At 45.6% G+C, this 14138-nt stretch overlaps 2 protein-coding genes across 3 annotated transcripts; both read right to left on the bottom strand.

Annotated features, from left to right (window-relative positions):
• Positions 1 to 4300: 4300 nt before the first annotated feature.
• Positions 4301 to 11076, bottom strand: LOC125710235 (histone H2A, sperm-like). 2 transcript variants are annotated; one of them, XM_048979766.1, is made up of 2 exons: positions 10987 to 11076; positions 4301 to 4911 (listed from the first exon to the last, which is right to left on the bottom strand). In XM_048979766.1, exon 2 carries the CDS (start codon positions 4897 to 4899, stop codon positions 4471 to 4473), a length of 429 nt encoding a protein of 142 aa, XP_048835723.1. In that variant the 5' UTR covers positions 4900 to 4911; positions 10987 to 11076; the 3' UTR covers positions 4301 to 4470. The 2 variants fall into 2 exon arrangements, with proteins under 2 accessions (XP_048835723.1, XP_048835722.1); XM_048979765.1 differs by lacking the exon at positions 10987 to 11076 and adding an exon at positions 5135 to 5238.
• Positions 10153 to 11084, bottom strand: LOC125710234 (histone H2A, sperm-like). Its single transcript, XM_048979764.1, has 2 exons — positions 10987 to 11084; positions 10153 to 10763 (listed from the first exon to the last, which is right to left on the bottom strand). The coding sequence occupies exon 2, from the start codon at positions 10749 to 10751 to the stop codon at positions 10323 to 10325; it is 429 nt and encodes a 142-aa protein (XP_048835721.1). The 5' UTR covers positions 10752 to 10763; positions 10987 to 11084; the 3' UTR covers positions 10153 to 10322.
• Positions 11085 to 14138: the final 3054 nt, after the last annotated feature.

The raw sequence follows: 14138 nt of genomic DNA on the forward strand, positions 1-14138 counted from the left end.
CGAGGGTCTGCTGGGAACGTCTGGTGGAACCCCCTGTCAGGAGGAGTTTCAACTCCTACCTCCGGCAGAACTTCTCCCATATCCCGGGGGAGGCGGGGGACATTGAGTCCGAATGGGCCATGTTCCGCACCTCCATTGTGGAGGCGGCTGACCGGAGCTGCGGCCGTAAGGTGGTCAGTGCCTGTCGCGGCGGCAATCCTCGAACCCGCTGGTGGACACCAGTGGTGAGGGATGCCGTCAAGCTGAAGAAGGAGTCCTACCGGGCCTTTTTGGCCTGTGGGACTCCAGACGCAGCTGACGGCTACCGGCAGGCCAAGCGAGATGCGGCTTTGGCGGTTGCTGAGGCAAAAACTCGGGTGTGGGAGGAGTTTGGCGAGGCCATGGAAAACGACTTCCGGACGGCTTCGAGGAGGTTCTGGTCCACCATCCGGCGGCTCAGGGCGGGGAAGCGGTGCAACTTCAACACTGTTTATGGTGGGGATGGTGCGCTGCTGACCTCAACTCGGGACGTTCTGAGTCGGTGGAGGGAATACTTCGAAGACCTTCTCAATCCCACCGACACGCCTTCCGTAATGGAAGCAGGGTGTGGGGACTTGGGGGTGGACTCGCCTATCTCTGGGGCGGAGGTCGCTGAGGTGGTTAAAAAGCTCCTCGGTGGCCGGGCCCCGGGGGTGGATGAGATCCGCCCAGAGTTCCTCAAGGCTCTGGATGTTGCGGGGCTGTCCTGGTTGACACGCATCTGTGGCATCGTGTGGACATCGGGGGCAGTACCTCTGGACTGGCAGACCGGGGTGGTGGTCCCCCTCTTTAAGAAGGGGGACCGGAGGGTGTGCTCCAACTATAGGGGGATCACACTCCTCAGTCTCCCTGGTAAGGTCTATTCGGGGGTCCTGGAGAGCAGGGTCCGCCGGATTGTTGAACCTCGGATTCAGGAGGAGCAGTGTGGTTTTCGCGCTGGCTGTGGAACAGTGGTCCAGCTCTATACTCTCAGCAGGGTTTTGGAGGGCTCATGGGAGTTTGCCCGACCAGTCTACATGTGTTTTGTGGACTTGGAGAAGGCATTCGACCGTGTCCCTCGGGGAGTCCTGTGGGGAGTGCTCCGGGAGTATGGGGTACCGGGCTTCCTTTTAAGGGCGGTTCAGTCCCTGTATGACCGGTGCCTGGTCCGCATGGGCGGCAATAAGTCGGACTCCAGTGAGGGTTGGACTCCGTCAGGGCTGCCCTTTGTCACTGATTCTGTTCATAGTTTTTATGGACAGAATTTCTAGGCGCAGCCAGGGCGTTGAGGGTGTCCGGTTTGGTGGCCTCAGGATTAAGTCTCTGCTTTTTGCCGATGATGTGGTTCTGTTGGCCTCATCGGACCGTGACCTTCGACTCTCATTGGGACGGTTCGCAGCCGAGTGTGAAGCGGCTGGGATGAGGATCAGCACCTCCAAATCTGAGACCATGGTTCTCAGCCGGAAAAGGGTAGAATGCTCTCTCCGGGTTGGGGATGGGGTCCTTCCCCAAGTGGAGGAGTTTAAGTATCTCGGGGTCTTGTTCACGAGTGGGGGAACAATGGAGCGGGAGATCGACAGGGGGATCGGTGCGGCGTCAGCAGTGATGCGGGCGCTGCATCGGTCTGTCATGGTGAAGAGAGAGCTGAGCCAAAAGGCAAAGCTCTCGAATTACCAGTCGATCTACGTTCCTACTCTCACCTATGGTCATGAGCTTTGGATAGTGACCGAAAGAACGAGATCGCGGGTACAAGCGGCCGAAATGAGTTTCCTCAGCAGGGTGGCTGGGCTCTCCCTTAGAGATAGGGTGAGGAGCTCAGTCATTCGGGAGGGACTCAGAGTAGAGCCGCTGCTCCTCCGCATCGAGAGGAGCCAGATGAGGTGGCTCGGGCATCTGATTAGGATGCCTCCTGGACGCCTCCCTGGTGAGGTGTTCCGGGCATGTCCCACTGGTAGGAGGCCCCGGGGAAGACCCAGGACACGCTGGAGAGACTATGTCTCACGGCTGGCCTGGGAACGCCTCGGGGTCCCCCCAGAGGAGCTGGATGAAGTGGCCGGGGAGAGGGAAGTCTGGGTCTCCCTGCTGAGACTGCTGCCCCCGCAACCCGACCTCGGATTCAGCGGTAGATGATGGATGGATGGATATATATAATACTGTTATAGTTATAATTATAAAATTCATTGCATTGTTATATAATATAAAACAATGAACAATCTTAATTTTATTATTCCAACCATTGCGTATTTATGTCACATGGGTTTGACTTGTATTGTTTCTACAAACAAAAAAAAAATGTGAACAACTGTTTTTGGGAAACACGTCACTATTAAAATGTTCCATTTTCCTTGGCTGTATTTTGGTACAGTTAAAATAAAAAGTTCCGATGAATGACAGTGACTCACTGGTTCTGGTATTGCTTAATCTAATCATTCTGGACCAGGGCTAGAAACGTGTAATTAACCCACTTGCCATGACTTTCAGTTCACAGGGGAGAGGCTGAAAGGGGCTTTTGTTCATGGCTTTTTACCGAGCTGCTCATCGACAGTTACCGAGTGACCTAACATCCTGTGATGGGTGACGGCCAAGCTGAAGGTGGTCCATTCTGCTCTTGGAGAAACACCAAAACTGGCATTAACAATTACTAAGAGTCAGGCTACCCCACTTAGTTTGCACCATTAAATGGAAATTGTTCAATAAAAAAATTCAAAGCTGTGAATATTTCCAACGGATACAGAAGTACAGTACGCACCGCTTCTTCTCAGTTTCTGCTGAATAACTCAAGGGATACATTAGGTTGTGTATATAAGCTTTAGGTTGCAGATATAAATCATGGTCTTATACTTAATTGTTGTAAATACTGAGATCTACAATACTGTGCGAGAGTCTTAGGCAGTCAAAGAAAATGCTTAAGGCTATTTATCTTAGTAGAATGTATATGCCCTTCCAGATTCGCAAATTTAGACATTTTCCGGTTTCAGTTGTTCCCTATAATGGAGAGTTGGCCATGAATAATTAAACGCGAAACTTTGGAGCTTGACGAAAGATCGCTGAAATCCAGATGACGCGCAAGACAAAACAATACAGAACATTATTGGGTCACATAAAATAGTATGTGAATATTATTCTTACATACTATTTGTTAGTGTACAGTAAGTGCATAAGCCTACTAGGTCTATATTTTTAATATACGACTTTTTTAGGGGGGTTAAAAGACAAACATTTTACATACAGGGGCTTAATTTAGATGGTTTTTATATTATATAAAAAGGTCGAAACAACGTGCAACGTATAGAGCACAAAACAGTTTGTTTAGAAATTGGTAGTTAATAGACTTTATGTTATCAGCTTATATGCAGATTACGTCCCCTGAACGGGGAAGCTTACCATGTGAACTGATTAAAAATGCCAAGGTACAAAGACTATTCTGGTTTCAGATTTTGTCGCATACACAGCGTACACTACTAGTGAAATGCTTTCCTACCTGCTTCCAGAATTATTCTTGAAAGGAAATGTGTCACACAATGAAAAACAAAACGGTAAAAACAAAACGCTATAAAAATACGATTAAACTAACAAATAAAAAGACTGCAAAGAGAAAAGGATATCAATAGTAATAAAAAGATGTGGGATGAAATAAAAGTGAGATGGTTTTCAGGTCATTTGACAAGGTAAAGTTCTGAAAGATGGCTGTAAATTCAGAAAGTGTATAAGGTCCCTAAATTGGAGCTGAAATCTTGTGAAACATCTTGCACTGTATTTGTCTGCCCCCTACTGATACAGTAAGAACTTTTATCCAGAGAGCACTTTGCTTAGGGGGTTACAGTGCAGAGGTATTCTATGAAGCAGATTAGCCAGATAAGTGTAATGTAAGGATTGTCCAATAGGAATGTAACATACTGCTCCTCCTACTGGACAGTTTCCACATTTGGATTAAGTTATCCAGCTGACTGGGAAATTCAGCTTTGTGGAATACCCCCTGGTTCTGAATCCATGCTGGCATCCTGGATGGAACACTAAAGGTAGTATTTAGTACATTTTAAATGTTACTTAGGTATTTATACATCATTGATGTAATATATAGTGTAAGTTGTCGTTGGGCAAGCTGGGATTTCAAACTATGTGATCTTTACAGGGCTGGATATAATCACAGCAGCTCCTCATTCTTCCAAATCCCAGCACAAGCTAGATATTAGTGTTGCTTGTACGCCCAGAAGTCTTATTTCAGTCTGATCACAAAAGAGAATAGAGTCCAAAGACCCTTTGACTGCCTGGTGAGGAAGACCCCACCCCGATTAACCAGCGATTCATGATCTCACCTTACACATGCACAGCTGCTGCATAGCTCCCAGTCTAGGTAAGCCACACCCATTAATAAGACCCAAAATATCCCACAGGAGCCACACAGCTGTAGACAAAAGCAAGAATTTAAAAATGTTACTTTAATATTTTCTTAAAATAAAACATCTCTCCACATCAGAACTCCTGTGACTGCACGTCTTTGCCTTCATCATCATGGAAGGAGCTCTTCAGGCCTTTGACAGTCTTCTTGGGCAGAAGCTGGGCCTGAATATTGGGCAGGACACCCCCCTCTGAAATGGTGACACCACCCAGCAGGGTGTTGAGCTCCTCATCATTACGCACGGCCAATTGGATGTGTCGTGGAGTGACTCTCAGCTTCTTGTTGTCCCGTGCGGCATTGCCAGCCAGCTCCAGGACCTCGGCGCACAGGTACTCCAGGATGGCGGTCAAGTAAATTGCAGCACCTGTGCCGATGCGGGCTGCATAGTTTCCCTTTCGCAGCAGACGGGCAACGCGGCCCACGGGGAACTGCAGCCCGGCCCGTGTCGAACGGCTCATGGAGCTCTTCGCTTTGGCAACAGCCTTCTTACCACGACCAGACATCCTTCAGGGGCCCTGGGGGGAGGCAAAGGATACAATTCATAGGTGAAGGGGGAAAAAAAAAAAAAACACATGAAATTATCAGCAAGAGGGGTCATAACAGCAAGAGGGGTCATAACAGCAAGAGGGGTCATAACAGCAAGAGGGGTCATAACAGCAAGAGGGGTCATAACAGCAAGAGGGGTCATAACAGCAAGAGGGGTCATAACAGCAAGAGGGGTCATAACAGCAAGCTCACCTTCAATATCCCAATGATTACGCTCCAAAGCCAAGAAGACAAACACAAGCACCTCAGAGCTCACACTATAAGAGTCTCTGAATGATTAACTGCAGCTACCCAGTTAGCCAGAAGTTAAGGTGAACCAATGATTACCACGATGACCTTCAGCTGCGTTTACTTTGTTGCTTAATTAACATTAACAAGCATCCCTGCATTTTTCTTGATTGTTTCAGCACTTTGTCAGCAAATAAGGTTAAGAGCTACTCAGGTATTTCACTGAAAAAATAGTGCACTTTCAAAAGTTTCCCTGATCAGAACATCAGACCTACACTTCCCTTTCCTTTAAACTGAGCTAGAAAAATAATAAAGTTTTGCTGCTGAAGGGCTATGAGTGGCCCCTTAACTCTCTGAAATGATCCCAAAGAGGGATCCGGAAGCCCTATGGTTATCACTGTGTGTGTGTTGATACTTGGTGGCTGCATGTTCTGCCCATTTTGTTTCCTCCTATGGTACAAAAGCATAATGATGCCAATTGGCACCTCACGGTACTACGTAAATGTGTGAGTGTGCACCCTGGGGTGGACTGCTATAGCCCTGCTTATCCTCCTTGCTCTGTATCTCCTTGGAGGAGCTTCCACTGACACTGTACTGGGCAAGCTATGGATGGATGGATGAGTGAAAGAATATCTGAAAAATAAGCTAATATTATCTAGCCACTCAAAATGAAATCCTCACCTTTATGGATGGCTGGTGATGATTCTTACCCATCGATTTGCGTAACACTCCAAAAAGGCAGATTGCAAGTTGCTGGTTGATTACGTTTATGAACATCACACAGGGATGGGTGCTGGACTGCTTTGTAAGGGTGAGAAGGTCGTCTCTGAGGATTCATTTACAGCCATACGGTTGTAAACAGTGCCTTCTCAGGATCTCCATAGATAACTCCATAACTTCTCACTCTTAAATTTCCACTAAAATGGTGATTCAAACACTTATTTTCCAGGAGTGTGATCAGGAATGTGTAACGTACATGGTTTGTAACTGCACATGGGTTTCACTGGACAGGTACTGCCACTGCCTGCTACAACAGCACCTTCTAATGGAATCTGGCGGCCCTACAGGCTGCCACTGACATTCGTGGGGATTTTCAGCCCCCAAGTCTCTCAAATGTGAAAGAGTGAGTGCCCTGTATTCAATCAGAAAAAAAGTAACACCAGAACATTATTAACTGTAACACAATAAAAAATAAATAAGAATTCCTTCTGTTATCCATAACATTACTGATATCTAGTTGGATGGCTAGATGAACACCGCTTCAGTTCCCAAACCTCTCTGCAGGGGCACCTCAGCCATTCCATGTATTTGTTAAATTTCTCCACTAGCTCAGTTAAATAATGAATTAACCACATTAGTTCAATAACCCAGTTAGATACTCATGAGCCAAACAGCGTGGGATAGTGATTGAGTCAAAAAATACATGGATAATAAATAATGTTCACTTTGACTTTGTGTTATATGTTTGCTGCAAATCCTTGGGTGACTACAGGAGAGACACACTTTGACAGACAATAGTCAACAGACAATAGTCAACAGACAATAGTCAACAGACAATAGTCAATCACAGTTTCAACCAAACATGAGTATAATTTAAACATAATTTTCTTCGCCTGTGAGCAGTGTGGTTTTCGCGCTGGCTGTGGAACAGTGGTCCAGCTCTATACTCTCAGCAGGGTTTTGGAGGGCTCATGGGAGTTTGCCCGACCAGTCTACATGTGTTTTGTGGACTTGGAGAAGGCATTCGACCGTGTCCCTCGGGGAGTCCTGTGGGGAGTGCTCCGGGAGTATGGGGTACCGGGCTTCCTTTTAAGGGCGGTTCAGTCCCTGTATGACCGGTGCCTGGTCCGCATGGGCGGCAATAAGTCGGACTCCAGTGAGGGTTGGACTCCGTCAGGGCTGCCCTTTGTCACTGATTCTGTTCATAGTTTTTATGGACAGAATTTCTAGGCGCAGCCAGGGCGTTGAGGGTGTCCGGTTTGGTGGCCTCAGGATTAAGTCTCTGCTTTTTGCCGATGATGTGGTTCTGTTGGCCTCATCGGACCGTGACCTTCGACTCTCATTGGGACGGTTCGCAGCCGAGTATGAAGCGGCTGGGATGAGGATCAGCACCTCCAAATCTGAGACCATGGTTCTCAGCCGGAAAAGGGTAGAATGCTCTCTCCGGGTTGGGGATGGGGTCCTTCCCCAAGTGGAGGAGTTTAAGTATCTCGGGGTCTTGTTCACGAGTGGGGGAACAATGGAGCGGGAGATCGACAGGGGGATCGGTGCGGCGTCAGCAGTGATGCGGGCGCTGCATCGGTCTGTCATGGTGAAGAGAGAGCTGAGCCAAAAGGCAAAGCTCTCGAATTACCAGTCGATCTACGTTCCTACTCTCACCTATGGTCATGAGCTTTGGATAGTGACCGAAAGAACGAGATCGCGGGTACAAGCGGCCGAAATGAGTTTCCTCAGCAGGGTGGCTGGGCTCTCCCTTAGAGATAGGGTGAGGAGCTCAGTCATTCGGGAGGGACTCAGAGTAGAGCCGCTGCTCCTCCGCATCGAGAGGAGCCAGATGAGGTGGCTCGGGCATCTGATTAGGATGCCTCCTGGACGCCTCCCTGGTGAGGTGTTCCGGGCATGTCCCACTGGTAGGAGGCCCCGGGGAAGACCCAGGACACGCTGGAGAGACTATGTCTCACGGCTGGCCTGGGAACGCCTCGGGGTCCCCCCAGAGGAGCTGGATGAAGTGGCCGGGGAGAGGGAAGTCTGGGTCTCCCTGCTGAGACTGCTGCCCCCGCAACCCGACCTCGGATTCAGCGGTAGATGATGGATGGATGGATATATATAATACTGTTATAGTTATAATTATAAAATTCATTGCATTGTTATATAATATAAAACAATGAACAATCTTAATTTTATTATTCCAACCATTGCGTATTTATGTCACATGGGTTTGACTTGTATTGTTTCTACAAACAAAAAAAAAATGTGAACAACTGTTTTTGGGAAACACGTCACTATTAAAATGTTCCATTTTCCTTGGCTGTATTTTGGTACAGTTAAAATAAAAAGTTCCGATGAATGACAGTGACTCACTGGTTCTGGTATTGCTTAATCTAATCATTCTGGACCAGGGCTAGAAACGTGTAATTAACCCACTTGCCATGACTTTCAGTTCACAGGGGAGAGGCTGAAAGGGGCTTTTGTTCATGGCTTTTTACCGAGCTGCTCATCGACAGTTACCGAGTGACCTAACATCCTGTGATGGGTGACGGCCAAGCTGAAGGTGGTCCATTCTGCTCTTGGAGAAACACCAAAACTGGCATTAACAATTACTAAGAGTCAGGCTACCCCACTTAGTTTGCACCATTAAATGGAAATTGTTCAATAAAAAAATTCAAAGCTGTGAATATTTCCAACGGATACAGAAGTACAGTACGCACCGCTTCTTCTCAGTTTCTGCTGAATAACTCAAGGGATACATTAGGTTGTGTATATAAGCTTTAGGTTGCAGATATAAATCATGGTCTTATACTTAATTGTTGTAAATACTGAGATCTACAATACTGTGCGAGAGTCTTAGGCAGTCAAAGAAAATGCTTAAGGCTATTTATCTTAGTAGAATGTATATGCCCTTCCAGATTCGCAAATTTAGACATTTTCCGGTTTCAGTTGTTCCCTATAATGGAGAGTTGGCCATGAATAATTAAACGCGAAACTTTGGAGCTTGACGAAAGATCGCTGAAATCCAGATGACGCGCAAGACAAAACAATACAGAACATTATTGGGTCACATAAAATAGTATGTGAATATTATTCTTACATACTATTTGTTAGTGTACAGTAAGTGCATAAGCCTACTAGGTCTATATTTTTAATATACGACTTTTTTAGGGGGGTTAAAAGACAAACATTTTACATACAGGGGCTTAATTTAGATGGTTTTTATATTATATAAAAAGGTCGAAACAACGTGCAACGTATAGAGCACAAAACAGTTTGTTTAGAAATTGGTAGTTAATAGACTTTATGTTATCAGCTTATATGCAGATTACGTCCCCTGAACGGGGAAGCTTACCATGTGAACTGATTAAAAATGCCAAGGTACAAAGACTATTCTGGTTTCAGATTTTGTCGCATACACAGCGTACACTACTAGTGAAATGCTTTCCTACCTGCTTCCAGAATTATTCTTGAAAGGAAATGTGTCACACAATGAAAAACAAAACGGTAAAAACAAAACGCTATAAAAATACGATTAAACTAACAAATAAAAAGACTGCAAAGAGAAAAGGATATCAATAGTAATAAAAAGATGTGGGATGAAATAAAAGTGAGATGGTTTTCAGGTCATTTGACAAGGTAAAGTTCTGAAAGATGGCTGTAAATTCAGAAAGTGTATAAGGTCCCTAAATTGGAGCTGAAATCTTGTGAAACATCTTGCACTGTATTTGTCTGCCCCCTACTGATACAGTAAGAACTTTTATCCAGAGAGCACTTTGCTTAGGGGGTTACAGTGCAGAGGTATTCTATGAAGCAGATTAGCCAGATAAGTGTAATGTAAGGATTGTCCAATAGGAATGTAACATACTGCTCCTCCTACTGGACAGTTTCCACATTTGGATTAAGTTATCCAGCTGACTGGGAAATTCAGCTTTGTGGAATACCCCCTGGTTCTGAATCCATGCTGGCATCCTGGATGGAACACTAAAGGTAGTATTTAGTACATTTTAAATGTTACTTAGGTATTTATACATCATTGATGTAATATATAGTGTAAGTTGTCGTTGGGCAAGCTGGGATTTCAAACTATGTGATCTTTACAGGGCTGGATATAATCACAGCAGCTCCTCATTCTTCCAAATCCCAGCACAAGCTAGATATTAGTGTTGCTTGTACGCCCAGAAGTCTTATTTCAGTCTGATCACAAAAGAGAATAGAGTCCAAAGACCCTTTGACTGCCTGGTGAGGAAGACCCCACCCCGATTAACCAGCGATTCATGATCTCACCTTACACATGCACAGCTGCTGCATAGCTCCCAGTCTAGGTAAGCCACACCCATTAATAAGACCCAAAATATCCCACAGGAGCCACACAGCTGTAGACAAAAGCAAGAATTTAAAAATGTTACTTTAATATTTTCTTAAAATAAAACATCTCTCCACATCAGAACTCCTGTGACTGCACGTCTTTGCCTTCATCATCATGGAAGGAGCTCTTCAGGCCTTTGACAGTCTTCTTGGGCAGAAGCTGGGCCTGAATATTGGGCAGGACACCCCCCTCTGAAATGGTGACACCACCCAGCAGGGTGTTGAGCTCCTCATCATTACGCACGGCCAATTGGATGTGTCGTGGAGTGACTCTCAGCTTCTTGTTGTCCCGTGCGGCATTGCCAGCCAGCTCCAGGACCTCGGCGCACAGGTACTCCAGGATGGCGGTCAAGTAAATTGCAGCACCTGTGCCGATGCGGGCTGCATAGTTTCCCTTTCGCAGCAGACGGGCAACGCGGCCCACGGGGAACTGCAGCCCGGCCCGTGTCGAACGGCTCATGGAGCTCTTCGCTTTGGCAACAGCCTTCTTACCACGACCAGACATCCTTCAGGGGCCCTGGGGGGAGGCAAAGGATACAATTCATAGGTGAAGGGGGAAAAAAAAAAAAAACACATGAAATTATCAGCAAGAGGGGTCATAACAGCAAGAGGGGTCATAACAGCAAGAGGGGTCATAACAGCAAGAGGGGTCATAACAGCAAGAGGGGTCATAACAGCAAGAGGGGTCATAACAGCAAGAGGGGTCATAACAGCAAGAGGGGTCATAACAGCAAGCTCACCTTCAATATCCCAATGATTACGCTCCAAAGCCAAGAAGACAAACACAAGCACCTCAGAGCTCACACTATAAGAGTCTCTGAATGATTAACTGCAGCTACCCAGTTAGCCAGAAGTTAAGGTGAACCAATGATTACCACGATGACCTTCAGCTGCGTTTACTTTGTTGCTTAATTAACATTAACAAGCATCCCTGCATTTTTCTTGATTGTTTCAGCACTTTGTCAGCAAATAAGGTTAAGAGCTACTCAGGTATTTCACTGAAAAAATAGTGCACTTTCAAAAGTTTCCCTGATCAGAACATCAGACCTACACTTCCCTTTCCTTTAAACTGAGCTAGAAAAATAATAAAGTTTTGCTGCTGAAGGGCTATGAGTGGCCCCTTAACTCTCTGAAATGATCCCAAAGAGGGATCCGGAAGCCCTATGGTTATCACTGTGTGTGTGTTGATACTTGGTGGCTGCATGTTCTGCCCATTTTGTTTCCTCCTATGGTACAAAAGCATAATGATGCCAATTGGCACCTCACGGTACTACGTAAATGTGTGAGTGTGCACCCTGGGGTGGACTGCTATAGCCCTGCTTATCCTCCTTGCTCTGTATCTCCTTGGAGGAGCTTCCACTGACACTGTACTGGGCAAGCTATGGATGGATGGATGAGTGAAAGAATATCTGAAAAATAAGCTAATATTATCTAGCCACTCAAAATGAAATCCTCACCTTTATGGATGGCTGGTGATGATTCTTACCCATCGATTTGCGTAACACTCCAAAAAGGCAGATTGCAAGTTGCTGGTTGATTACGTTTATGAACATCACACAGGGATGGGTGCTGGACTGCTTTGTAAGGGTGAGAAGGTCGTCTCTGAGGATTCATTTACAGCCATACGGTTGTAAACAGTGCCTTCTCAGGATCTCCATAGATAACTCCATAACTTCTCACTCTTAAATTTCCACTAAAATGGTGATTCAAACACTTATTTTCCAGGAGTGTGATCAGGAATGTGTAACGTACATGGTTTGTAACTGCACATGGGTTTCACTGGACAGGTACTGCCACTGCCTGCTACAACAGCACCTTCTAATGGAATCTGGCGGCCCTACAGGCTGCCACTGACATTCGTGGGGATTTTCAGCCCCCAAGTCTCTCAAATGTGAAAGAGTGAGTGCCCTGTATTCAATCAGAAAAAAAGTAACACCAGAACATTATTAACTGTAACACAATAAAAAATAAATAAGAATTCCTTCTGTTATCCATAACATTACTGATATCTAGTTGGATGGCTAGATGAACACCGCTTCAGTTCCCAAACCTCTCTGCAGGGGCACCTCAGCCATTCCATGTATTTGTTAAATTTCTCCACTAGCTCAGTTAAATAATGAATTAACCACATTAGTTCAATAACCCAGTTAGATACTCATGAGCCAAACAGCGTGGGATAGTGATTGAGTCAAAAAATACATGGATAATAAATAATGTTCACTTTGACTTTGTGTTATATGTTTGCTGCAAATCCTTGGGTGACTACAGGAGAGACACACTTTGACAGACAATAGTCAACAGACAATAGTCAACAGACAATAGTCAACAGACAATAGTCAATCACAGTTTCAACCAAACATGAGTATAATTTAAACATAATTTTCTTCGCCTGACATGACTTGGGGGCAGAGTGTGTAATGCACACCATCATCAAGTTATATACTTAATTATACTGAACATAAGGAGAATCTTGTTTCTAATTATGGTGGGTAAGTAATGTATACATCCATCCATCCATCCATCCATTTTCCAAACCGGTTATCCTACTGGGTTGCGTGGGGTCCAGAGCCTATCTCAGAAGCAATGGGCACGAGGCAGGGAACAACCCAGGATGGGGGGCCAGCCCATCGCAGGGCACACTTACACACCATTCACTCTCACATGCACACCTACGGGCAATTTAGTAACTCCAATTAGCCTCAGCATGTTTTTGGACTGTGGGGGGAAACCGGAGTACCCGGAGGAAACCCTACAACGACATGGGGAGAACATGCAAACTCCACACACATGTGACCCAGGCGGAGACTCGAACCTGGGTCCCAGAGGAGTGAGGCAACAGTGCTAACCACTGCACCACCATGCCGCCCTGTAATGTATACATTATAGGGAAAATATACAACATATCTGCAATACCTTATTATAGCCAGCAGAGTGTGCAAGAACACTATATTTTAGATACTTGCACTGTTGCATTTCCGACCACAAAACAAAATGCAGACTGTTCTTAAAGCAATGCATTAGCTCAGATAAGAGGGAAAGTGTTTTAGTTTTATAGTTCCCTAAATATTTGAGGTATTTTTTATCATTAAAATGCTTAGTACAGCAGATGGCAAAGTTGTTACTTCTAATCACAAGTGTCGAAGACTCATTTGAATCAATTTTTAAAAATCCAGCTTTATATGTTGAATGTAAACCTCCTCAAAGTCCTCTAATAGACACGGAATCGGCACCTTGGTGCTGTCATTCAGTGGTGAGCAGCAGTGCGTGTGCGTGTGTGTTGTGATGAACTCACCGCACATGCAACCCCATTCATGTTCTGTTCTGTACATCCAGCACAGTAGTGGTGGTTCCCAACCTTTTGATGTCCGTGGACTAGTTTGTCATAGACTGGGAAAACATGCTATATCTGGCATGTTTATATCTGGCAATCCCCACCGGTGAATTTTGCAACTGATAAATCTTAATGTATTGATTCGAATAGGAACACAGCATATTCAATATTCTGTTCTTCAATATGTGATGTACTGGGTGGGTAGCAACTCATTTTTGGAAATGTGCCAACTCCCCCTGATGCTCCGCAGATACAGGACTGACGGTAGTATTATTAATTTTTCTTTTTATAGCCCCTCCCTCACCTTTTCCTGTCTGGACACTCATGTGACACTCAGCCCAGCCCATGGAGCTTTCAAAAACAATAACATTAAATGTAAGTACACAGTAAACATTGCAATATATTAGTTACCATCAGTTACCAGCCACTAGGGATGGCCCTGGACGAAGGGGGAGGGGCACCAGACAAGGCTGGGGCAGGGAGAGGGAAGCCAGGGCAGGAGGGCAGTTAGGCTGCTGGCTCTGTAGGACGTGTGACCCCTGCACTGTGTGTGGAGGGGAG

This window comes from Brienomyrus brachyistius, chromosome 16, assembly GCF_023856365.1.
Source record: "Brienomyrus brachyistius isolate T26 chromosome 16, BBRACH_0.4, whole genome shotgun sequence".
Taxonomy (NCBI): domain Eukaryota; kingdom Metazoa; phylum Chordata; class Actinopteri; order Osteoglossiformes; family Mormyridae; genus Brienomyrus; species Brienomyrus brachyistius.

What these genes read in the sequence shown, in the direction of transcription:
- LOC125710235 (XM_048979766.1), bottom strand. Translation starts at nt 4,899, where the DNA reads ATGTCTGGTCGTGGTAAGAAGGCTGTTGCCAAAGCGAAGAGCTCCATG.
- LOC125710234 (XM_048979764.1), bottom strand. Translation starts at nt 10,751, where the DNA reads ATGTCTGGTCGTGGTAAGAAGGCTGTTGCCAAAGCGAAGAGCTCCATG.